The sequence below is a fragment of the Grammomys surdaster genome, unplaced genomic scaffold (genome assembly GCF_004785775.1).
Source record: "Grammomys surdaster isolate TR1022 unplaced genomic scaffold, NIH_TR_1.0 185, whole genome shotgun sequence".
In the NCBI taxonomy this organism is placed as follows: domain Eukaryota; kingdom Metazoa; phylum Chordata; class Mammalia; order Rodentia; family Muridae; genus Grammomys; species Grammomys surdaster.
In genome coordinates, this window is record NW_021604630.1 from 421,031 (window position 1) to 446,643 (window position 25,613).

General features: G+C 49.2%; 1 protein-coding gene across 1 annotated transcript in view; it reads left to right on the forward strand.

Annotated features, from left to right (window-relative positions):
• Positions 1-911: 911 nt before the first annotated feature.
• Positions 912-25,613, forward strand: part of Sfrp1 (secreted frizzled related protein 1) — a 38,232-nt gene continuing 13,530 nt past the window's right edge. Inside the window, exons 1-2 of the mRNA XM_028768261.1 lie at positions 912-1,736; positions 6,380-6,457. Coding sequence (XP_028624094.1) covers positions 1,193-1,736; positions 6,380-6,457 — 622 coding nt within the window. The 5' untranslated portion in view covers positions 912-1,192. The remainder of the gene's footprint in view (positions 1,737-6,379; positions 6,458-25,613) is intronic.

Sequence of the window (25,613 nt, forward strand, 5' to 3'; positions counted from 1 at the left end):
GAGGAGCTGGAGGACTCAGCTATTCCTGCTTGCTTGGCTTCTGCCTTATGGGGGAGAGGGTGACGCACCTTTGGGCTTGACCTCTGAATTAGCATGTGTATCTGACCGATACAGTTGGTATCCACCCAGTCATGCTGGTATTTTAGTGCTTTGGCTTTCTAAGCCACAAACACGTCTCTCTGTGTGTATGTCTGTGCACAGATGTGTTGTCTGCAGAGCTGAGACTTGAGTAGGGTCTTAAAAATCATCGTTTAAAAACGTAAACCGCCGTCGGGAGCTAACAACTACGTGACCAATCTTTTCCTCCACGGTGAGCGCCTTTCCCGTTCTGCCTTCGGTCACCTGGAAAGATGTTGCATTTTGAACATATCCACAAGCATCACGTTTGCAAAAGCCCAGACTCCTGGGGAATTTAAAAGATCTTTCCAAGTTCAGTCTGCCCATCCAGCAGCTGGGAAGCAGCCTGTCTCTGTACATAAGATTAAAACCGTGGAGCGAAGGGTTGCTAGTCTGTTGCGTTGTTCCTTGGAACTAGGAAAACGTGTAGAAAAAAAAGTCTTCACAGTCGCATCAATTTGCAAGTATTATGAAGAGTCCCTTTCTTCTTCTTTTAAACAAACCGATTCACGATAATTACAGTGTCCAACACCGTCTCCACCCACCCCGCACTTCTAACCACTCTCTCCTCTTTGCAATTGCCTCCCTCGAAAGTACTTGCTTAGTTTTTGGTTTTTTTTTTTAAGGGGTGTTGACCTGGGTCTAGTTCTAGTAAACCGATCCCTCTGGCCGGCTCGGCGATTGGTTAACTGCGCGGCTGACTGACGGCGGTGTGGAGAGCGGCTCCCGGCAGCGCGGAGCTGATTGGCTGCGCGCGGGGAGATCCAGGGCTCGGCCACCCGCACACCGCGCACTCGAGCTGCAGCGTCGCAAGTAGGTGCAGCAGCCCGCAGCCCGCCGCGCCTCCGCGAGCCGGGACGGTACTCGGTCCCGCGCGCTCCCCGCCCCGCGCCAGCCCCGCCGCGGTGACCTGCGGCAGCCGAGGACCCCATCGATCGGAGACCCGGGGAGCAGCGCGCGGCCGCGAGCCGGACGGGGCCGGGAACTGCGCCTTTGTCCCCGGAGGCTCCGGGAAGTTTGCAGCGGGACGCGCGCGTGAAGGCAGCGTGGGCAGCCCCGACGTCGCCGAGCAAGCATGGGCGTCGGGCGCAGCGCGCGGGGTCGCGGCGGGGCCGCCTCGGGCGTGCTGGTGGCGTTGGCCGCCGCGCTGCTGGCCGCCGGTTCGGCCAGCGAGTACGACTACGTGAGCTTCCAGTCGGACATCGGCTCGTATCAGAGCGGGCGCTTCTACACCAAGCCCCCGCAGTGCGTGGACATCCCCGTGGACCTGCGGCTGTGCCACAACGTGGGCTACAAGAAGATGGTGCTGCCCAACCTGCTGGAGCATGAGACCATGGCAGAGGTGAAGCAGCAGGCCAGCAGCTGGGTGCCGCTGCTCAACAAGAACTGCCACATGGGCACCCAGGTCTTCCTCTGCTCGCTCTTCGCGCCCGTCTGTCTGGACCGGCCCATCTACCCCTGTCGTTGGCTCTGCGAGGCCGTGCGCGACTCGTGCGAGCCGGTCATGCAGTTCTTCGGCTTCTACTGGCCCGAGATGCTCAAATGTGACAAGTTCCCCGAGGGCGACGTCTGCATCGCCATGACCCCGCCCAATGCCACCGAAGCCTCGAAGCCCCAAGGTAAGGGTACACCTTCCCACGCCGGCGAACCCCGGCGCCCAGCCGCACTGGCCCCGGGCTGTAGATGGGAAAGCCCGGGAGCTGCGCACCGCAACCCGCAAGGTGTGCAGATGCGATCCCGAAAGCTTCTGGGAGGCCCAGGCGTCGCTTGGCGCTTCTCCCGCCCCAGGTACTCCGTGATTGCTGAGGAGCCTCGGCCCGGGGGAGACCTGGAGCTGCTCTTCCTAAGCTCAGGTCTGGCGTTTTCCGTACCTGAAACAAAGCCTAGGTTTTAAATGAAGGAGGACGTCCATCTCTTCAGGGAGAACGCGGGGCCCTCATCCAAAAATGTTAACATCCTAGATAGACACTGCTCCCTTGGAAAACCACTCGCTCAAACTACAAAAACAAACAACCAACTCCAAAACCTCAGACTGAGGGATTTATTTTCATAAGTTTGTTAGACTATTTTTTTTCTAAAAACAAAACAATCAACAAGAAATCCTCTCTGCTTAGCTAATCTTCCAATCGTGTTGCAGAACTGGCTGAGGAAAGAAGTTTAGAAAGCGCAACTTCTGTTTCTTCCCCTCTAAATTCAGGCAGCATCCTTGAGTTTAGCAAACCTGGGGGCGGGCGGGGGGGGGGGCGATGCAAAAACCTCTTGCCTTGCATACCCCTGCCTCTCTCCTTCACACAAATCCTTAGGTAATTAGAAAGATAAAAATGTAATTAGCTCATTGTTTATCTCCTCCTGGGGGGTGGGGTGGGATATGAGGACCTGCAAATTGGGCACTGCAAATACTGAACCCTGGGGGACCAGAGTTTCTCTTTGGAACCCCGTGTTTAGAGGGAAATTTTCATGTGAGAAGGAAAAAGAAAATCTGGAGACTCAAACCACACCAGAAACACACACAGAATCCATAGGTGCACCACAGCAGCCTGGTGGTGTGAATTCCACAGGAATGAACCTCAGTAATATATAGCAGATATTCTTGTCCAGTGTCCCTTGTCACAGAAGCAGGAACCTCCCAGCCATTTCTGAAGAGGAGACTTCACTTATCTTGAAGTGTTGAGTGTCTTGGCTTTCTGAAGCAGGGTCTTACTTAGTCTCTTGGTGTATAGCCCAGGCTGGTCTTGAACACAAATTCCTCCTGTTTCAACCTCCTCAGTTCTAGGATTACAGGCAGGCACTCACTGCCAAGTGCCTCTTGTTCCTGCTTCATTTAGCTGCCTCAGAGTGAGGACTGGGGTATGCATGAGGAAAAGTTTGAAGGCTCCTATTCATTCTAGGGAGAAAGGTAGGTCCAAAGTGACTGGCCTTGTCTGGCGTGGGACCCAGCCTGTAAGGTGAAATGGTAGCCCTGGGTACCTCTGTCCTCAGGGCTGGTATGTGTAGCCATTTGAGGTGGCTTAGTGGGGGTCGAGCATTTCCCTAGACCAGCACTGTGTCTTCTATCCCCATTGAGCACCCCCCCAAACCCCCTGCAGACCACAGTTTCCTTTCTAGCTCCTGCCTGCCAGGCGAGCCTGTGGCCAACTTTGCTTGAATTCTGTCCATTCCCCATGGCCACTGATTGATTGCCCTTTGCTGAAGCTATTGGTGGGCTTAAAGTAGAAGCCTGTGAGAAGCAGCTTTGTGTAAAGGGTCTGATGTTTTCGGGCAAGAGGACCTGATGGGGGTGGTGCTGTTTCTGAGGGAGAGTCCACGAAAACAAGTACCACCAAGAGACGGGCAGGGCAAGGGCACACTCACCTCTCACCCATTTGTGGGTGTCTCTTTGTGGTTCCACGACTCTGGTTCCTCCATGCCTGGTGCTCAGATGGAGGAATTCTTTGCTGAATCAAGGTGTGTGTGTGCGCGCGTGCGTGTGCTGTCTGTCAGGAGTGTGGCTGGGCTGGCTTTCTCTTGAGTGATTTTTGCTTTTTGTGAAAGGCACCAGTGTCTGCTGAGACACATCATTAGGAGGGTACCCCATAGGATAGAGGCCCACTTTTGCCCCACAGGGCTGTCCAATTATCAGTTGAGTGTTAAGCTGTCTAGGGGAAAAGGTTAAGACAGATGACACTACTGGTCCTCAGTACCTTAGGCTGGTGGCTGTGGAGCAAGCCCTGGAGTTTTGGGATGATAGTGAGTTTCACACCGGTGCCTTGTTCTGTCGCTCATTCCTAGTACGGAAATCTAAATTTTCAACACAGCGTCACACCTTTAAATAAGCTCGGACTCAGGTTTTGGGAGTATTGGAAAGCCCCTTGTTATTAAAGGTAAGCCCAGTCATGAGAAACGAGCCAAAGGCTTTTTTTTTTTTTTTTTTTTTTCTCTTTCAAACAGTGGCTGCTCATGGTACCTTAGCTTCTGTCGGGAAAAGCAATTACGTTGTCCGTCCCGGGAACCTGACTTCTAAGTCTTGGACGACATACATTACACTCATTTAATAAATTGTCGTTCTCCTTCCCTGCCAGGTTTCACTGAGATGTAAGAGCGAGCCCGTCTTGTTCAGTCCTGTTGTTTAGGCATGTTGTGCATTCAATCAGCCAGGTTAAGTCACAGACTGGAGAGGCAGGTGAGAGCTTCTCTTCTCCCTGACTTCCTCCTCTCCCCTTCGTGAGCAAGCTGCCCAGGGGAAATCGATCTCCCTGCCTCGGCCTCTCCCTCCCCCCCCCCCCTCTCTCTCTCTCTCTCTCGGCTCATCTCCTCCACTCTCTCTTTGTACAAAATTGATTTCACAAAGTAATCTTAATCCAGACCCCAGTGTTGGCCTTTCCCCTCCACTTCCTCATATCCACTAAGGAAGTACAAAACTTTTCTTTCATTCATCTGCTTCGCACTTGACCGCCATGATACAGTTTACCTGTGAGGCAGCCTTGCAGGGCCCCAGAGACACACGAGGGGCAGAGATTAATACTGCATTACACACTCCTCTCTCTCTAGCGAGAGCAGCTCAGCTCATCCCTGGGAGTACTGAGAGGAGGGAAAGTCATGTAGAGAATACACAGTGATCCACCCCTCATCCTGTGTTGTGCCCCCCCCCCCCGCCCCGAGCCCCCAGAAGCCATTGAGAATGCTTGCAGGCTGTACTCAATCCAGAGACTGAAACTCTCGACCTGTTGGAGTAGAGCCTGGAAAGGCCAGTAGAGTTTTGGGGAGTATGAAGGAGACCTAGAGTGCCTTGTTCAACATTTTACACCTTGAACTTTGCAATGTGATAACGTCTACTTAAAAAAAGAAAAAAAAAAGCAACCACAGAAACAAGAGGAAACCCAAACACACCGTTCATTTTCCTATTATAGGTTGCATGGTTCTGTTAACTTCTTTTCCTTTTTTTTCTCTTACTTTACACGGAAAGCAGACACCATGATGGAGATTTCTGGGAAAGAGGTTTGTTTGTTTGTTTTTATTTGGAAACATTACTTCCGGAACCCAATCACAAGCTCTGAGAGCGAAACCGGCATATTTCCAACATCTGGCCCAAAGAGGCTCGCTTAGCCTCTGCTTGCACGGTGCTTCCTTCTACTCCTAAAATAGGCAGCTGCCAGAGTGTGGTACATGTGGGAGAGAACAGGTGGATACAGACTGGAGATGTGTTCTCAGCCTTGGAAGAAGAGGTCTGGGGAGCAGCAGGTCCCGAGGGTGCCCATTTTACAGCCTGAGTCCTGGGGGGGGGGGAGGGGGATCGGAGCCGGTGTTGGTGAAACCTATGGAATGGGAAAGTCAGCCAATCTCCCTTTGGCTTCTGTCTCAGGGTGACTTCCTTTGAGCTCCAGCCAGGCTCTGGCCTCCAGTGTCCAGGGTGGACTATGCTTAGGTTTTCTAGGCCGTCAGTAAACTACATCGTTCGATAGACAATGAGCAGCGGAGGAGGAATTCAATCCTTGGAGGAGTCTCCTATAAACACAATATCTCCACCCTTCCAAAGAAGCCTCTAAAGCCCCTTCCTTCGGGGGTCTAACTGCCTCCCAGTGGCTTGCCGCACCCGTGCACTCACGCACGCACGCACGCATGCACGCATCTCTTCAAAGCACTTTTTGAGAGATCATCCAAAGGGTTTCCTCCCTGGCCAGCTCTGTCCTCCATTTGGTGGCTCTTGCTAGTTCCTCCCCTCCCCTCCCCCACCCTACGACCTGTTTTTTGGAGTCCCTATAGCACTTCAGGGTCCTGGGCTTAAGTCATTGAGTATTACCGGTCTCTTGGTCCTAGAGACCTGGTCAGATTGATGGGCTGTCTCATTCAGCGTCTGCAGATGGCGAAGGGCTGGAATCAGAGTGGGCAAGATAAAGGGAAGGGGGGAAGACCTAGAAACAATTCATGAGAAGATCTGTTTTGGCTTATAAGCCGGTTTGGTTTTGTTTGCTTGTTTTTGCTTTGTTTTAGCTTTTTCCCCTCAGGTACTCACAGCAGCCTGGACCTGCCCGTACCTACCTCATAGCAGTAGACTAAATAACCGTCACATTCAGCCTATCTAGGCCCAAATGTCTGATGAAAGCATTCGTCTGCTTATGCGTTTGGTTCTGAGTTCAGGAGCCCTTCACCGTCACTCACAGGAAGCCTTTCAGGAGCCCCAGAAGACCTCTAGCTCTTGTTAGCCCGGCTCCTGCCTGGTCTGTTGTCCGGGGGTCCTCACTGTTATGACTTACAGCGTCTGTTTCTGCTTGTTTTCCCTTGCTAGGTACAACAGTGTGTCCTCCGTGTGACAACGAGTTGAAATCAGAGGCCATCATTGAACATCTCTGTGCAAGCGAGTTTGGTAAGACCGAGTCCCAGCCTCCTGTGGGACTTTGGGATACCTGCCTTTCCCTGTCCCGTATTCCGGCCCCCCCCCCCATCCCCACACCACGCAGACATGAGCTCATGGGAACATCGTGTCTGAGCTTCACGTCTTCTGCCAACACCCTCTCGTTTTCTTTCTTAGGCAAAAGGAAGTCTGTCTACACAGAGTGAGCATGGACCATCTTTTGTCCATGGCTGTCCTGGAACTTACTCTGTAGACCAGGCTGGCTTCAAACTTAGAGATCCCCCTGCCTCTGCCTCCCAAGTGCTGGGATTAAAGGAGTACACTACTGTGCCAGGCTTGGACCATCTTTTCTTGAAGTCAGACTGCTAATACCTCTATGTTTCAGATTTTGAGGAGCCTTCTTTAATGGCAGAGGGATGCAGATTTAGGGACAGGAATGAAGCTGAGGTGCTAGATTGTAAAGTTCTCTTCACCTGCTGCAGAAGCAACCCCGAGTTGGCTCTTTCTCTATGGTTTGGTTTTTTTATATCCACCCCTAGGTGTCAGCACTACTCTACCCTGGACTGAACCGGCTCAGGGTGGGTGGGGTACCTTGCCAGGATGGGGAGATTTCGGTGCCCATGGGAGTCACTTGAGGCCCTAGTCAGAGTCTTCCAGGCAAAGAACATTGGCATTGCCTCAGGACTGTGATTTCTATTCCTCCTTCCTAAGTTACTCTGGGTTGAGAGCGAATTCTGAATCAGCACCTGCAGCTGCCCAAGCGGGGCTAGCCTGGGCTAGAAAGCAAATCCAGGATCCTTCTAGGATGGCCTCTGACCCAATGACTTCTGAACCTCTGAGAACACAAATATGAGCGGTGTCCTTTGGGCGCCTACTCCTTCCCTTTCTTGGGTCTCCACTGCTGGACATAGAGCAGCAGCCAGGGCTAGGACCATCTTGCTGAAGGATAGATTCAGGCTGATGGTTGCAGTTCTAGGATGGATTTCTTCCACTTTCTTAGGAGAGAAGGCATAAAGGTAGGTAACGTGACTCTTCAGGTCTGTTCAGAGCCACTGTGTTTTCATTAACCCGACATGATAAAGTACAGGGCGAGTCTGATGTTGTAAGGTGCTGTGCCCCCAGTGAGCTCCACACGCATGCGCAGACACTCACAAGCCCAGGGAGTTTGCGCATCGTGGTACACATATTCTCCGTGCTTGCAGGTGAAGCTGAGCTGTTTCAGCCCTTTGCCACCGAGACCTTAATGGAAATAGATGTTTCCTTCTTTTTTAACTACGCGTATGTGCTCCTGCACGAGTGGGTCAGAGAACAGCTTGAAGGAGTTGGTTCTCTCCTTTCAGTCACGTGGGCGCTGGGGATGTCAGGCTTGGTGACAGGCACCTTACCTCACTGAGCCTCTTGGCCACACGTTCTTAAAAAGTTGTATTTATTTCCGATGGTTTTAATTTTGTCACGGAGCATTTGTATCTGTCTCATTTGTTACCAATAGTACGTGTAAGAAAAAACACCTGGTTTCTGTTACATTTTGTTGCTTGTGTAAGTCATACCCTTTTTTTTTTTCTTATTGTCTCTTAAAAATTCTTGAGACTTTTGTGTTTTAAACAGTTCCGGATGTAGCCCAGGATGGCCTTTCATTGGCTATGTAGCTTTCACAGGCTAGCTTCCGATTTTACATCCTTTTTCATCTCTACTTCCCTATGTTGAGAATATACATACAGACCACCATATAATATACCTACAGTTTTATTTCGAGTTTATTTAAAATGTCAGCAAGAAATTGGCTATAGTGGTGCATACCTATAATCCCAGCACTTGGGGGTGGAGGAGGCAGGAGGATCTTGAGTTTGAGACCAGTCTAGGCTGCATAGTCAGGTCCTGTGTCAACAAGCAAGTTATGGATTGGTATATGTGTAGTGATACACGCAAAGTCAGATGACTCTTCCACTCCCACTTGATGTTAATTCTCTTGTCTTGCCTCAGGAGGAGCCCTAAACTGGGCTCAGACTAGTGGGTACCCAGCCCCATAGTGCTGCAGCCGAAAGCTTTTTATCCACAAAGATAGACAGGAGTCCTTCTCAAAGATAAACCTGGAAGGAAAGGAAACAAGAGGGTGAATAGAAGAATCTCAGAGGAACCCTGACAGGCAGCCTTTTGTTCCATGGGGGAGGGCTGGAAGAATGCCAGAGGCTCCCCAGGAGGCCTAAAGAAGAGGTTGTTCTTCCCAAGTCATCGGTCTTAGAGATGGTGAACCATAGTGTTCACGTTTACCGATTGCCCTGACGTTTTGTGAGTCTTGGGGACTCAGATGGAGCCCAGAGTGCAGTGCTCTGCTGGATGTCACATGCTTTTGGGATTTTATCAGGTTCAGGGGTGGGTGATGGAAAGCCCTAGAATGGAGGTGATTGATCAGGACTGACTTTCTCTTCAGGAAGCTCCCAACTTGGGGTGCATGTGTCTTAGTCTTTATCTGTGTTTATCCTTTTACTTAACGTTTATTGAGTACAATGAATTATGCTAGACACTGGTCCATATATACCTACCTGGAATAAATTAAAACTCAGGTTTAGATTTTAAAATCTTGACTAGACACCAGTCGCCGACTTTCTAGAGATTGGTGGCTTTCCTTTAGAGCAGAGTTTATAGAAATTAAAAGGCCAAAGCCAGTCTTGTTGAGAAAGTGGATGTAGTTCCAGAATCTTTGTCTGAAACTTATCAACCCCAAGTTATCATTAACCCCCTTCCTCACTCCCTTCCCCAAATTCTTTTCCTTGTGGGGAGGGGGCTGTGGCAGCTAACATAGATACATTTGGAAGTCAAGGGCTAAAGAGACAAGACTTCGGGAGAACCTGACAAGGAAAGGTTGAATTTCTAACAAAGGCAGAAGTCCAGGGGATGTGCCTCAACTTATCTTTGTCGGTCACTCCCCCACTGTCCTAGGTTCCTGCCAAGCCAGCAGCCCCCAGGCCAGTGATACGTAAAGGATAGAGTGTCTCTTATTGATAACCAGTCGGTCTCTGTGGTCCAGTGTGATGGGCTGTTTGAGATTGCAGCCCTGTAACCCTAAAAGTATTTTCTTGTTAGGTTCATGAGGCCCTCCAAGACCCTTGCATATGAAATCCTCACAGTGATTCGGAAGGAGCTAGCTGCCTTTCTCCCTTGGTGTGCTCTGACTCACCGAGGGACCTCCTCCTCCTCTCCTGTAAGACGGAGAACAGTACTGTGACTATGGCACACAGGTGCCCGTGAGTGTGGTGAGCACTGGGTGTCAGGCTTTTCTGAGGGAGAGGAGAGCATTTCTTGACTTTTTTGTTTGTAAGGTTTTTAGAAAACAAAAAATAGGATATTCTCATTCTCTCTCTCTCTCTCTCTGTCTCTCTCTCTCTCTCTCTCTCTCTGTCTCTCTCTCTGTCTCTCTCTCTCCCCTCTCTCAGTAGGGACTGAGCTTAGCCCTGCCCTTTTTAGCTCCCTGCAGAATGCAGCCTTGTTGAGAAACTTGTTGCCTAGCTCAGTTCATTTCAAGGAGGAGAGGCAGTCAGCCACACTGATGGGATTCAGTTAGAAAACAAAAGGATTTGACAATGCAAGCTAACACAAGGCAAAGAATGTTTGACTCCCCACTCCAGGGATCAAGCTTTGTATTAAGTGGCCCTGGTGTCCCCAGTGGGAAGATCTCAGTTGCTGGAAAGCATTGTGTGAGCACACATGCTCGTTTGCTCTCCCTTTGCGTCCTAGTACCCTCACCGCCAGCATGGAGCCGGACCTTCCCCCCTGAATGATGCATTTTTCAACCCTATGTCCTGTCTGCCTTGCTGTATCCTCTGCTCTTTCGCTCTACCCTCTTGGTGCAGAGCACTTTTTTTTTCCCCCTCAACAGGAAAAAAAAAAAAAAAAAACCAGTAGAAAGATGCTCAGGAATGCAGCCAGATCAGCCTGGATCAGGCAGCAGATGTAGCCCATGATTAGCTGATGCAAAAGCCTTTGCTTTCAAAATGGTGGTCACCCTGACTGCTGCACTACAATGACTAGGTGCTGTGCTCAGTTCTTCCCTGCATTTCCTACTTCCTACATGGCGACTGGGTGCTGTGCTCAGTTCTTAAAGAGGCCAGCGAAGCATTTGCAAGCTTCCACATTGACAACCTTAGTGTTAAAAGCTCGTGCCCATGGCCTCCCCCAACCCCACCTCTAGATTTGTTTATCTTAGAGAGATGCTAATCTGATTCATGGCCACCATGGCGTGTTTATTCCACTTCCAACTACTTTGGTTCTTTTCCGCTTCCTGTGAGTTCCCATAGGCCTTTCTTTCTGAAGGATCTGTGGGATGATTACAGTCCTTTCCCAAGGAAGTGGGGTGCTTCCCTTACTGGCATCTTTACATTTGGGGCCTGACAGTTCTTGTTCAGCCCTGTGTTTGTGTTTCCTTATCACGAAAAAAGGTTTCTTTGCTACCTCCCTCCTCCCCACTCCCTCCGAAATTTTCCTTGCCCTCTGAGAGAATATCTTCTCTTCGTTTGTTTACATGTTTCCTCAAAGAGAGAAACTGTACCTGGCAATAAGTAAAATTAGTCAAACAGGAAAGGAAAAGAAGACACCCGAGCCAGCACTGGGAATGTTTCCTAGAAGTATTTCCCGTGGTCCCTGCTCCTCAGTGGATCTGTTCTCACTCTGCCTCAGGAATCTCTCGAGCTATGTTGGCTGAGCCGCTGTCGGCGCTTTGCTGAAAGGCAGTTTGCTCTCTTGCAAAAAGTCAGCTCAGACTTTCCAAACTAAACTTTAGGTTTCCTCTTGAATATGGGGGAGACCAGCTGCCAGCATGGCAATTATAACAGCGTAGCTACTTGAGAGCAGGCTCTGTGTCTGGGGCCAGATTTACCTTCTGCGTGATTAATAGATGCTCTCTCTGCTGGCAACACTGACAAAGAACAGGTTAACCTCATTGCTAAAATGTGAAGAAAATCCGAGACTCAGAACAAAATAAGGCCCATTTCTGCTTTTATTTAACTAGTCCCCGGACAATGTCTCAAAGCAGGCACACAGTAAAGGAGAACCATCCCTTCCAAGTGGATCTAAGCAACTTGTTGTTAAGTTAACGGAAACAACATGCTTGGTTAGGAGTGTCCTGGTCCAGTTCATTCAAAATAAAATGAAATAGAGAAGCAGTGTTGTGGGGACTAACAACTTGGGGCACCTAGAAGATGGGTCTCATCCACACTTGCTCTCAAGCTTGGGACAGTTGTCAAGTGTCCCAAGTGCAGGGAATGGTGGATTTGGCTCTTAGATGTAAGCACTATCTGGTGTAATACGGCTCACAGCCTGCGTCTCATCTCAACCAGGTTCCCTATGCATGGCTTGGGAATCTCTGTTGAAACCGTGCTGAACTCAAAGCCTGGAAATTGATATAATCACCTACTCACCTGTGATCACAAATAGGAGAGTTCCTATAAAGGTTTGAGACCCAGGGGACTAACCCAAGGAACCAGGGCCTAGGCAGGAGAGTAGCCGGGTTGAGGTCACACATTGAGGAACCAGGAGGAAAAGCTGTAATGATCTCATCCAGTGAGCAAGGTGTACCCTTCCTCTCTCACTGAATCTTGGCTGGCAGGAAGATGCTGAGGCAAATGTCATCGAGCATGGTGTCATCACCTTAAAACAAAGAACCCCAGGATGGGGCTACTGTCCTCTCAGGGGCAGAGTCACATCCTTTGAGTAGCTCTTCGCTGTGTGTGGGCCCTGGCCATGCTGAGCAAGCCTCTCCAACTCCCCGTGCCTCAGTTTCCCCTAACAAGATGGAGGTTGATAATGGGTGCAGATTTGGTGAGAAACAGAGGAGATGAAATGTTCAGTAACCCCCAAGGAGGACTCAAGCTCATTTTGTTGCTTTTTTTTTTCTCTTTCTCTTGAACCTTTTGCTGTCTTCATGCTGGAATGTGTGGCTACATTTGCTTGCCTCACAGATTGAGGTATGTCCACATTAGGACCAGCTAATGCCTAGTCTCTAGTTAAATCTAGAGACCAGGTTATTCCCTGGGACCAGTCCTTTCCATGCAGCGCCATCTAGAAGTCTGGAGGAAGGAAGTACCTTCCTCTGGATGCTGAGATTCCCAGGTCTTGAGTACTCCTACGGTGGCTTGCTAAACGTCCTCCTTTTGCTACAATGGCGTACCTAACAGAAACCTTACCGTTTCAGGTGTTTCTAAGTGTCCAGACAGAGGTGTTAAGTACATTGGGGAGGGAACATCACCAGGTCTGTCTCTGGAGTTCTCATTACCTTCACTGAAGCTTTGTGCCCGTTAAACAGTAATCTCTCTCCTTCTCCTTCAGCCCTTGGCAAACACCATTCCTCTATCCTTTGACAAATGTGACTACTCAGAGGACTTGAGGGGAATAGATGAGACAGTATTCATGTGTGCATTTGGCCTACCTTACGAAGTCTGATGTCATCTCTCCTTTTATTATACGATGGCTATTACAAATAATAGTCATGGGTAAGGTGACCAAGGAGAATTTGCCCTCAGATGTCACCCCTTCAAGGCCTTTCTGGTAGGTGATAGAGGCGGATACATGGGGGACAACTGGGATGTGGGGAAAGCCTAAGTTGCTATGTCTTTGAGTGCTGGGTGCCAGTTTGTCATTGGAGAGGTAGTCTGAGTTGGGTGGAACCTCAAAGACCAACCCATTCCGTATCTTCCCTTTATAGACTAAAAAGCAAGAGAAAGGCATTAGCGCAAGGCTGCCTGACCTGGATTGGATCCCTGACAGCTTTCCTTTGCTAGTACTTGCTAGGCAGTAAGCTAGGTGATACCATCTGTCAGGTCTCACCTTCTCACCTATCCTGCTGAGATGGTGGAGGAGCTCCTTGGCAGGGAGCCAGCGGAGTGCTCCTTTGGTCTCAGAATGTGGACTTTAAATGGCCTGTGCCTTACACAAAGAAGGTGCTCAACCATTGTTGGCTTTCTTCTTGGTGGAGAGGCCAAGCTGACTGAGCCCAACAGACTTGGGTTAAATGGAAAGCCTTTAAGCTGGGCCACCACAAGGAAGTCTCTCAACCTCCCTGGGCCTGCTTCTCAAATGGTAATTACAACATTATGTCGTTTAGGGAATTGAATTAATCAAGTCGATTAATTAATTCTATTTCCTGGACTATGGAAGCCATGCAATGGTTCACTTAATGCAAAGAACCATTTTAAGCTGGAACCCAGTCTAGGGAGGAGCATTCTCATGAAACCATCTTGTTGGGCAAAAAGAGAATGCTTAAAAAAAAAAATGGAAAGATTAAAAAATATAGTGGACTATCTAGGTGATTCTCTGGTTAGCTGAAGTTTTTTTATGAGGTAGTCTGGAAAACTTAAAGGATTGTGTTGCTTCAAGATACTGAGGTGAGCAAACCAAACGCGAACTGGCAGTCCCGCCCCTCCCCCTAGCCTCAGACCTCTCTATTCCAGAAGTGAAGGAGATCCGAGAGCTTGCATTAGATGACACCTTCAGTCATGCAGCTGGAAGCCGCCAGACAATTATAACCCAATCTACAGCAGGTCCAGGACACGCCCACCGAAGTTGTCTTTTGTGTCAATGTGCTTTTGAGAAATCTTATCCGTAATATATTCCGCTCATAATTTATTGGGGTCTGTTTCAGAGAGATTTGAGAGCCCCCTTTGTGTTGGGGGCACCTCCCTCTCCCTCCCCTTTTTTTCTCAAGCAGTATTCCAGTCCGGGGTTCCTTTTCAAACCGGTTCCTTGTGCCACTCAACCCCACAAATAGGCTACATTCAGAAGAAAGGGGCCTTGAGATATTGGTAGGTTTCATCCAGTTTTGCAGAAACGAGTCAAAAGCTTCAATCTGTATTTTTTTTTTCCTTAAAAAAGGAGAACAAATGGCCAAAGAAATGTCAGACCCTTGCCCTGCCCCAACCTGCTTAGAGCAGCCAATTAAACACGCATTAGCTTTGCAGGGCTTCTCAAAGGCTGTAGATTATGCTTGAGATCTTTGTTTAGTCTTTCAGGAACACTGTCACACGGATGATTTATCAAAGAAAGTTGTTTCTCTGGCAGTAAAATAAACTCTGGGCCTGCTCAGACTAAGATTTCCCGTGAATTTCTACCAAGGTAAACAGTGGTAACTGGCAGGTTGCACATTCTGTGTGAAAGCCAGACACATACGATAAATATTTGAACTATGGCTTTGGCATGTAAGGGGCCCCGCCTGTCACTAGTGCTGTCACTCTGGCCTGCCTGAGAAGATCTGGCTCTGCAGTTGTCTCGATGTCTGTAGGAGCTGCCTCAGTCACATCGGCTTTCCTGATATGAGTGCCTAGCACTTGGGACTTCCTGGTTCTGGGAGGGACAGGCCTCAGGATGGCCTCCTTTGAGGGAAGTGAACCAGAAGCTGCCAGCTTGGGCTACTTTGAAAATAGGCATTTGTTGAGTCAAATGAGTAGGGGGCTGGTTGTATTGAATGCTTTGGAAGCTGGGGCCTGTGCATGGGGGTATGTGTTGAAAACACGTTCCTGCATTCTGCCGAATATGAATTCTAACGGGGAAAAAACACAAGGCAGACACTGGAGTTTCTTCCTTTGGTGGTTTTAAAGGGATGTAGAGACACAGAAGCCGGTGCCCAAGATGTGTTGAAACGACAGAGTGAGCGAATGAGAAATTGGAAGGAAAGGCTGGAAGTCCTTTCCAGGGAAGATGTCACCTTAACTGTTCACACAGTTGTAGTAGCTATTTTTTTGCTGTGACTAAAGGCCTGAGAGAAGCAATATAAGGGAGGAAAAGGAAAGGTTTGCCTTGCCTGGTAGTCTCAGGGTTTAGGTCATGATTGCTTGGCTCCACGCACTTGGGCAGAGCATCATGGTGGTGGGAATGTGGGGTGGAGGAAGATACTTCATGGCAGACAGGGACCAAAGATCAAGAGAGGAAGGAACTAGGGTCGAAGTACCTCCAAGGACCTGCACCCTGTAACCTATTTCTACCTCCCGAAGTTCCCATGGCCACCAAAGTAGCACCACAAGCAAGGACCTTGCTTTCAGACGGGAGTCTTCAGGGAATATGTGATGTCCTTGGTAGCTTATTCAGGAGGCCTGAGATGGAAGTCTCCTTCTGTGGCTGTTTAACCTGCTGGAGCCATAGGATCACACCAGCTTTGAAAGGGGCTGCTATTAAGGACCAGTTTGAGAAGTGAGGTGAGTCCATCCTATAACTTAGGCTCCAACTGACTCCTTCTTCAAGAGGCTTGAGGGAGAGCGACCATCTGTTTAATGAGGACGTTGTGGGTAAGGTCTAGGCTCAGGTGCACGGTGTGAATGCTTATGCCTGAGGTAGTATGGCCTTGGTCCCGCAGACCCTGTGAGACAAGGCTGTTCCTTAGGTCTGATTCTCAGCTAAGAGGCATTTACATTTAGGAGAATAAAGGATCATTTTCTCCAGGGCAGGAATTAAGGGAAATTATTTACAAATTCTGAAAGGATGTTGAGATCCAGGATGAGGTGCCAAACCAGAGTACTTTGGTCCTGGTGAAAAATGAGGAGTCGGTTTTCCGAAACTGAATTCTTTCTCACTCAGGTAGGATTAGGGGATTTCTCTTGCTATCCTCCATCTTCCCCTCAGCCACCTCCACACGGTATTTCCTCTTGGGACTGTCTCGGGGGTGCCTTTTGTGTGCATGTTTGGAATTAATTCCTACGGTGTTTTCCATTGAATATCCATTCAGTTTTGGGAAGTGGTTTGGATGGAGGAAATCTCAATGTCTGGAGTCTCGGAATGAGAGTGGGCCGGATGCATGTGCTTTTAACCCCTCATACACAGCCACTTCCACATAGCTTAATCCATCCCTAGAGGCATCGTCAGCCTGTCATGTGTGATCCCCAGAGTCACAGACTACACGTGCGCCCTTCCCGTGCTTCCTTTGGTTCCAGCTCCACATAGGAGGATTCATTCTAGCCTTGACACATTGGTGAGGACACTGGCAGGTCACTTCTGATAAGTGATTAGCAGTTTCATCTTTCAGGCCTGAAGGTTTTCTATGGGGTTTAGAGAAACTGGGAGAATTTCTGTAGCTACTGATCAGAGTTAAGGACAAGAAAGAAGTCAAGAAGGGTATTCCTGGGTTCAGGGGTCAAGTCCAAGGAGAAGGATTTAGGAACCCCAACAAATACTAGTGTTGGAGTATCAAAGCTGAAATCAGATAAATATTGAAGAATGTTAGCCATGGCCCAAGTGGAGGCTTGGAGGTAAGAGGGAAGGAGGGACACCAAGCAGGTACGTGTTAGCTGTGGGCAAGGTCTTGAGGTTTAGGAGAACAAGACTGAAACTCTGCAGGAACTCTCTAGCCTCCAGGTGACCCACTGAGGTTTCCTGTAAGGAAGAAGCTTTGGCTCCCCTCTTCCCCTCCAGATACAGAGGTACAAGGAGGCTCTTCCAAGTGCCAAGTGTTGCTAGGGGCTGCCTTTCAGATCGCAAGTTCTTCACTTAACAATTATCCATTTAAATACAGGCTCGGGGTATGTGGGGTTTCTTATGCAAATCTAAGCATCCATAGAAAGAGTCCATGCCTATGCAGATTGCACTGAGTCAAGAATCTCTTTTCAAAGGTCTTTCCATATCTGCTGAGTCTGGAATCCTCCCCTAAAGATATTTGGTTGTGTGGATGGAAGTGTTTGTGTTGCTTCTCCAGAGGATGTGGGAAGAGGTGGGGTCCTTCTGACCAGCCAGGAAGCTAGAGAGCCAGCCCTGCTGATGGAAAAGGTCCGGGTCTTTTCCTTTCTCCAGGGGGTCTCTGAAAGCAGCCGCAGTCAGATTCTTGGGGAGGGAGGGGAAATCTCTGTTGTCCAGAAGGCAGCTTTTACCTTTGTAAATGAGTATAGGTTGGAGAGGTTGCAGTGAGGTAATTGTTTTACACTGTATGATGTCCTTCATACCTGCTCCTTAGGCCATAGTACCTGCCTCGATATTTCTCTTGATGTTAGTTCTGCTTGGAGGGGGGGTTGTGGGTGGGATTGCCTTGATGGAGACTTCCTGGGGACTTTGGAATTGAATCGGTGTATTGCAAGACAGACTTCCCCTGGTTAGTCACATGACATGGTTGTTCAATATGACTGGGATGCAATTCCTGCCCCTTCTGCAGTCTCATAATCCAGAGATCAGAAGCCATATAGGATAATGCCTTTCTAAAGGCCTGCATTTGAACAGTAGCCAAGAGTTGGGGATGTGTGGTAGAGGAGAGAGGAATCGTTCTTCTGATGAAAGGGAAAGAACCACAGGGAACTGTCACCTGCTCCAGTTGGGTCCAGGACAAGCTCTGTCCTGGGTATGTTGGGCAGACCAGTACCTGAGTTGTCTCCTACACATGACACTACAGAGCTGGGTCTTAGCAAGAGCAGCTGTCATTAGAGGCAGTTACAGCACCATGTCCTTTCTGTTCCGAGCTTGTGAGTCATTCCGGCAGAGAATAAAGTTTCTAGAGCTACCCCGTAAAGGCTGGACTGGTAAGGACTGGTCATGGCTGATGGACTGGGTCAGCTCAGGTGTCTTGGTTTCTCTGGAGTAGGGTGAGAGAGGCCATAGCTATAAATAAGGGATGAAGATGGGATGCATGTAGGGTGTGTGTGTGTGTGCACCCATGCGTGCATACACACATGCGTGCATATGACACATGCATATACTGTTTACATTCTGGGCACTCGAGTGTGTCTGCTGGGAAGGTGTCAGTGCACCAGCACAGTCTTTGGCTCTGTACCTGTGGCTCTTGTGTGTTTGTGAGTGTGGACAGCACAGTTGCCTAATAGCGTGGCCGGGCTGCTCAGCTGCTTGGGAGCTAATGGCTGTCTGCCTCTTGTAGCTAGCCTGACTCCTCCTTGTGCAGGGTGTCCACTCCTGCTCCCAGGCCTTTCTCAGTCCCCCAATGCTTTTTAGAAAAGGCCTGGAGTGTGTGCTGCTGTCTTTTCTATTCTGGCAGAGGTTGGGGGTGGGAGTGTGGAGGAGCTTCTGAGGGACCTCTCTGGTGTCATGCCTTTGTGTAAGCCAGAGCCATCTTCCTAAGTTCGGGGGGATACTGATTATTCCAGGCACCAGTATGTCATGTGCAGGCTTTAGTGTTGCTGATTCTGGGGGCAAGATACCCTTTGAGCAGATTCCAGCAGTTGACAGGGATTTCATGAAAGGCATGTTGGAAAAAGTTTGCTTAGGTTCAGAATGGATAAGCCTGAATTCAGTGTTTGGCTCTTCCAATTACCAGGTTGGCACAGGCTACACTTGCTCTGTCTGTACCTCAGTTTATTCATCTGCCTCAAACCAAAAATAAACGTTTCAGTGTTAAGAGCTAAAATAAGATATGACACACACACACACACACGCACAAGCACACACACACATGCACACACACAAACCAACAACAACATAAATTTTGGGGTCATCGGAGCTAATTCTAGATTGGCATTGAGTAACCTAGTAACTGTGACTTGAACTAGCCAGTTAAAAATCTCTGTATTTACTTCCTTAAGCAATCTGAAGCATCTCGGAGGTGAGATTTCCGTCTTGGGACAGGTGGGCTTGTCAAGGAGTGTGCACTTCACTACTGGAAGCACCCAGAGGCAGGGTTTCTATAGTCTGTGACCTCTAGGATGTAACCTGGCAGAAACCAGAAGGTATTAACCACACACTCTCTTCTAGCCCTTCATATCCCAGGAAGACCAGCCTTTGGTCTTCGTTGATAGTAATTCTCAGAGCACCTGCTGTGTGTCTTCCAGAAGGTGGAGGAAGTGGGGCGACAGATAACCCTGCTTTGTCTTTCATGGGGAGGAAGATGGTTTTCTCTTTTGTTGCCATGATAAAGTACCGTGACCAAGGCAACTCACAGAAGGAAGAGTTATTGGGGGCTTACAGTTCCAGAGGGATGAGAGTCCATGGTGGCAGAGAGGAGGGAGGAGGCAGCAGGTGGCTGTAGCTGTAGCTGAGACTACACATTTCAAGCCAGGCACAGTAAACAGAGAAAGCAAATTCAAAATGCCTTTTGAAACTTCAAAGCCCTGCTCCCAGTAGCATACTTCCTCCACCAAGGCCACACCTCCTAAATCTTCTCCAAACTGGCACCAACTGGACACCAGTTGACTTTCATCCATGCGGATTTGGTCTGAAGGACTGAATGCCCATAACTTTTGAGGGACTTCTCATTCAAACCACCACAATGATGGTTTCATTAAGGAGTTGAATAGATTCTACCAACAGTTAAGGATCCCACCCCAAACCTCGTTTCTCTCTAGACACAGCCCTCATAGGTCGGCTCAACATAATGAATGCTAGCTGAACAAAACAAGGGTCTGCAAGCACCTGGAGGCCTCAGTCTTGCAGATGGAGACCAGACAGCTCAGGCCGTCCGAGCCAGATCCTGAAACAGTTGTCCAGCTGCCAGCAAAGAGGTCCAGCAGACATGCCGTGAAGCTCCGGCCCTGGGGAGCCTCTCCCCTCCTCCAGTCCACCTCCTTGTAAGCCGGAGTATCTGGTCCTGCTTCCCTCTCCCAAGGCCCCTCTTGGTATCAGTTTTCCTGGTAATTTTTTAAAAGCCTTTTTTTTTTTTTTTGTCTTTACAGTTGCACCGCTGAGGATGTGGTGGGGAAACAGGAAGGAGGGCTGTGCGTGAGGCTGCCCTTTCGTTGAGCAAGGAGTAGAATCAATATATTGTTTTGCTTTTCCGCCTTGACTGACAGCTATTTGCCTAGAGCCTTCTTTTCTTACAGACTTAATGTATCTGCTGGCACATTTTCTTGTTTGCAATGATTGCTCTAAAGCAAGAGTAGTCTATCTGGGGAGAGCGTTCCCCTCCGGCCCCTCAAGGTCTACCTTTTCCCACTTTTTGGTGGTCAGATGACGTGGAGACACTGCCATGGACTCCCCCTTGCCACTTGGATTCCTTAAAATGAGAAAGCGAGGCCAGAGCCTGCAAAGTCTTTCAGCCTGGAAGATCATGACACCCACATGCAAAATCTCCAGCAAGGACACCAGCCTTTGGTCTGGAGTTAGTTCTGTCTGTACTAGGTCTCTATATTGCCTGGAATCCTGGTCAGAAGATAGGGCTGGGACATACCCGGAGAAGTCACAGGGGAGCTCAGAGAGCTGTGGGCTGTGGCCTTGCTGTGTCTGCTCAGAGGTCTTGGGATGGGAGGAGATAGCTCTCTCTAGGTCTTTCTGCACTCAGGGAGCCGAGGGCTAGCAGAGGGGCCACTGTCCGACAGCACCCTCTGTTACTGTAGCCACACCACTCTCGAAATGACTTGATGGTGAATTTAGGTGCAGAGTGGCCCTGGGTTGGCATTTTATTTTGGCACTAGATTATGAATAGAGGGATGTTTGTATGTGGGGGAGTAGCTTGGGCTTGGGGGTGGGAGTGTGCTAGAACCTGTGGGGCTTCCAAGCCAAGATATATAGAGGTTCAGAAAATGAGGGAGAAGTGTGTGGAGACTGGAGGTGTGGGGGGTTAGCTATAGCAGCTAACGCCATTTAAGCAGTGCTGGCCCTGTGGCCTCCCTGATTTGTAAAACGAGGTCTGGTTACAGGGCCTCTTAAATCTCCTTTTGCTCTAAGGATTTGCACAAGGGTTCGAGGTATAGTTCGGTTGTAGAGTACATGCCTACTGTGTATAAAATCCTAAGTTCCGCTCCCAGCACAATAAGAAGAACCATTTCCAAAACTCGCTCTTGGACTCTTGAAGCAGCATCCTATCCTTCAAGGGAAGTTGTGGCCAGACTCCCTAATAGAAATTCAGCCAGTGTGTGCCACTAGGTAGGTAGAAGAGAATCCAAGACAAGCTGTTAAAGCTACAGTTCCTTTGGGACGTCTGTGGGATTCACGGAAGGAGAGACCAGTTAGTGAGGAACTTTGCTTTCTTCTTGGGGTTGGACCTTAGGGCTTGGGTGAGGTTCCTGCCTCCCAGACAGCGGGGATAAGACACTCAAGTCATGTCGTCGACATGCTCCTCTCTGTTCACCTGAGCTCTTCGACTGCTTGTCCCGTGGCCTCCAGGGTGGTGATTGATTCCTGTGCCATCTTTTCCAGGCTTTCTTATCTGAACTGCCACTGTACTCTGCAGTTGGCCATGGCTCCTGGTGTTGGTTTCTGGTTTCACTGCCACCCTGCCCATCTGGCTCCCTGGCTAGCTGAACTGCTGATGAGGTGCAGCCACATTGACAGGCTGAAGGTCCTTATTCATGCTTAGCTGTCACAAAGCACAGTGCCATGCCTGGAGCCTGGGTATTGTTACTATAGAAGAACATTGGCAGGTTGAATTGTCCAGTTGTGTCACCACCTCTGGGAAGACCGCTTTCCCCCACAGTGTGGACCGTCTACATTAGAGCTCATCTGAACTGGAACTGGAGCCTTAGTTCCTTCTAGAGTCATCCTTAGTCTCAAGATTTTCCCAGTGGCTTTTATGTCTTTGTCTAGATGTGCTGGTATGTGTAGGTCCCACTTCCTGGTAACCAGAGGGTGGCTTCCTTTAGTGCTCACACACTCAGTTGCAAACAGGTATCGAGGATGTGGTTGGGGGGGATACCTAGTTGCTCATACTTGCCACACGCTGGCTCAGTTGAGACAGCTGTATGGTGTTGGGTTGGTGGGAGCTGTTGGTTTAAGCAAAGAGAGGAATCCTCTTTAGTTCTGTGGGTTGCATGAACTACTGAAAAGGGACAGCAAAATCGAAGGAAGTAATGTGTATTTTTACTTCTACAAAGATGAGTGTTGGGGCTGGGGCGATGGCCCTGTGTATAAAGTGGTTGCTGTGTATGTGTGAGGGCTACATTCAGATCCCTAAGAACTTCATGCAAAAGCTGGGTGAACATGGCAGCCTGCCTGGAATCTTAGCGTGTGGGATGCAGAGACGAGAAACCCTGGGAACAAACTGGCTGGCTACATTAGCTGAACCAGCTGAACCAGCAAGTTCCAGCTTTAGTGAGAGCCCTCCCCTTAGTATATAAGGTCAAGAGTGATTGCCAAAGGTGCTCCCCAGTACACAGCCTCGGACCTTAGCACACCCGCATGCGCTTGCACGCACACCTACATATGCATCCACAGACATGTGACTACACATGTGAACACTCAGGTACACCACACACATACACATCTGGGAGTCTTTTATCAGCACATCTCCTCTTGTTGCGTCATGCTCAGAGAATCGGGCATCTCTCCGTACATCTTGGGAAGAGCTACAAAACCAATATGCCTGTCAGGTATTTTTCCAAGTATGGTTTTACTGGGTGTCCCACAAAACCCCCAGGTCTATTTAATATAGGGGACTTGTGGGTCCCAGGGAAGGGCCTGGGTCTGTTTACTCCCGTTGCAGAGGGGTCTCTCCAGGGGACATGACATCTGCTCAGCACTCTCTCAGGGCAGCTTCTAAGGGAACTTACTCTTAATCATAGCCAAAGGGAAGATGACTTGAAGCTCACCATGGCTGAAAGGGAGAAAGATTGTGTGTCATGAAAAAGGCACACTAAGCAGTGCTCTTGCCTATCTGCGTCTCCAAGTTCTTAGAACTTCTCGTCCACTGTTTGTACCAATAGAAGAGAGAGTAAGAGGACTGGAAGGCCGGGACCAGGATACTGGCTCCAGGCTGACATCTGTTGCTACCCTGGGTGAAGGCTAGCTCAGAAACACCTGGAGCATCTTGATAAACTTTGGGGGTAGAGATGAGGCCGGCCTTGAGATAGGCCGGGTGCCAACTCTGATTTACATTTGTACTCTTGGCTTCAACTTGACCCATAAAAGGTCAGGACTAATTTTACCTTGGAGGGAGAGACCAGCATTCGTCTTGAGTATACATCGTCATGTCACTGGATCTGTGTCCATACCCTGTGTACACATACATGCTTTATCCACTTCATTCTAAGCTCCTCCCCACAGACTTTGTAGAGGTATGGTGTCATGGATGGACGGGAAGATGTATTTTGAGGGCCTGGGCTCAGATTAGCCCTAAGCACTGGCTGAGAGCCAGAGCCAGTGCTATCTGCCAGAATCTCCCTGATGTGAGCACAAACCCTTAAAAAGGCTGAAAATAGTTGGTTCAAATGTAGGTGGATAGGGTACAGAGTGGGAATGAGCGTGAAGCTTACCAGTGTTACTATGGAGGCTACCGAGGAGGTGGGTGTGGGTACAGGGACAGAGTTGATGATGGCTGAAATGAAGGATTGGGGACATCTTTGTTCTTGGCCTTCTTAGCACAAGTTTGCGTTGAGTAAGAGAGATAGTATCCTCTAAATCCTTTGACATATATAATGCCCTTGGAAGGAAAAGGGGCCTGTGAGACTTGAGTGAGATCTGTCCTGACGCCAGGCCTGGAGAGCAGCATTCTACTGTAGACGAGAAAGCTATTGGGGACAACACAGGGATCCTGGATATGTATGTTTTGTGAGCTTGACTTCCTGGGTTCAAATTTCAGCTCCACCATTGTCTGGTTGGGACTTGGACAAATGAGTTGCCTGCTCTCGTGTGTGTTATCTAGAAACCTACCTGCAGCTCTGAGTGTCTTCTTCAGGAAGTTAGGGGCCTGGAGAACACACAGAGAAGAGCTGAAGAGTGCGTTTGCGTGAAGAATCACCGTCTTGAGAATGAGGCTGCGAGCTTCGGGGCAATGACTGTGGTTTTATTTATTTTTGTGCCCAAGAAATGCTTAACTGACCACTCTGGTGGCCGGGCGTTTGTGGTAGTTGGCAAGCAGAGTTTGTGTGCACTTGCAGTGGGAAGGATAGGTACGACAAACTCAAGGGTCGTTATCATGCAAAGCTGGGTCTGTTCAAGGTTCAAACATTGAGGGCCATGGGGGACAGGATTGGACCTGGCTGAAAGGCATGCATGCCACCTCTACGCGTGACTCAGTGAGCAATTAGAGGGTAGAAAGCCAGAGTGTGTCTGTGGCCACCATTGCTCATGGGCACTGGATTCCTGACTTCTTCAGAGAACAGCATAATACCTGTCCTGGGTCTCTATCTTGCCATCTTTTAATGGGATGACATGAAGGCCTACTAATCACCACGCTTGGAGTGTGTCTCTGGGGTTGTCCTTGAGTTTGGACGAAGGTCATTCTCTTGGGTTTGTCAGCGTAAGGCTGGATTCGGGTAAATGCAGGCAATGTCCCTGGACAATATGAGGAGAGAGGGCCACCTGGGCTATCTGGAGTATTTACATCTTGGGTGGCCTGGGATTCAGTACTGGATTTCCAAGACGACAGTGAAGGGCAAACTGGAAAATTTAGATTTAGACCTCAGGCCTGGAACACCTAAGTGTCTCCCTCCCTCATTCTGCAAGTGTTTATGGAGAGCCAGAGAAGTGAAGAGCTTCACCGTGTTCATATGAGAAACTGCTGGTGGGGTTCCTGAGGTCTGCTAACTCTGGGTGTGGGCTCATTGTCTTCCAGAGTCTCTTGCTAGAACAGTCTTTGTTTTCTGGCTTCTCCAGTGCCACAGCTGAGGGACTGAGGGCTGACTGGTAATTTGGCTAGATCTAAACAGTCCTTACTGCAAACCCCTTGGGTGTTTCTCAAGCCGGTGCAGGCCCAGCAGGCAGTACTTTTCTGGAACTTACCAGGAGTGTGAATTATTGGGTCCTAACCCATGGCTGCTGAGTCAGAAACTGGGGGAGGAGAAGTGGGGGAGGGGAGGATCGGGAAGAGAGAGGGAAAATGTCTTAGAAGTCTCCACCCTGAGGTGCCTTCTGAGTGACTCTGATGTTCAGGGTTGAGAGCTGTGTTTACAGTCTCTGCTGAGAGAGCTCATGGCTTATCCAGTTCATGGGCTCCGAACCCCATTCTCTCTACATCTTTTTCCTTCTGAGAGACTGTGAGACTCTGTTGTGACTTTGCCATTCCTGTGAACACCAGGAGGTGGAGTGGAGAGGGTTGGAGGTTCAGTGACCTCACGGTGGGAACAGCTGTTTACTTTGGCAGATTTGCCTGGATTGGAGCCAAGATTCAGTCAATCCTAATGATTGACTTTAAGGGAGATTTCTCAGTCTCCTAACTGTTAGGGAGGTGAGGGTGGTTATGCTGGCTCCGGGAGGAGAAAGCACCAAACCTCTCTGGGTTCTACTCAGGGGTTCAAATTCTTGGTGCCAGAGCCATGCTTCTGAGGTAAAAATCACAGCATTCATGACTTTGTTTTCAAGGTGAGAGTACCATTTTGCTGCAGCAGCCTAA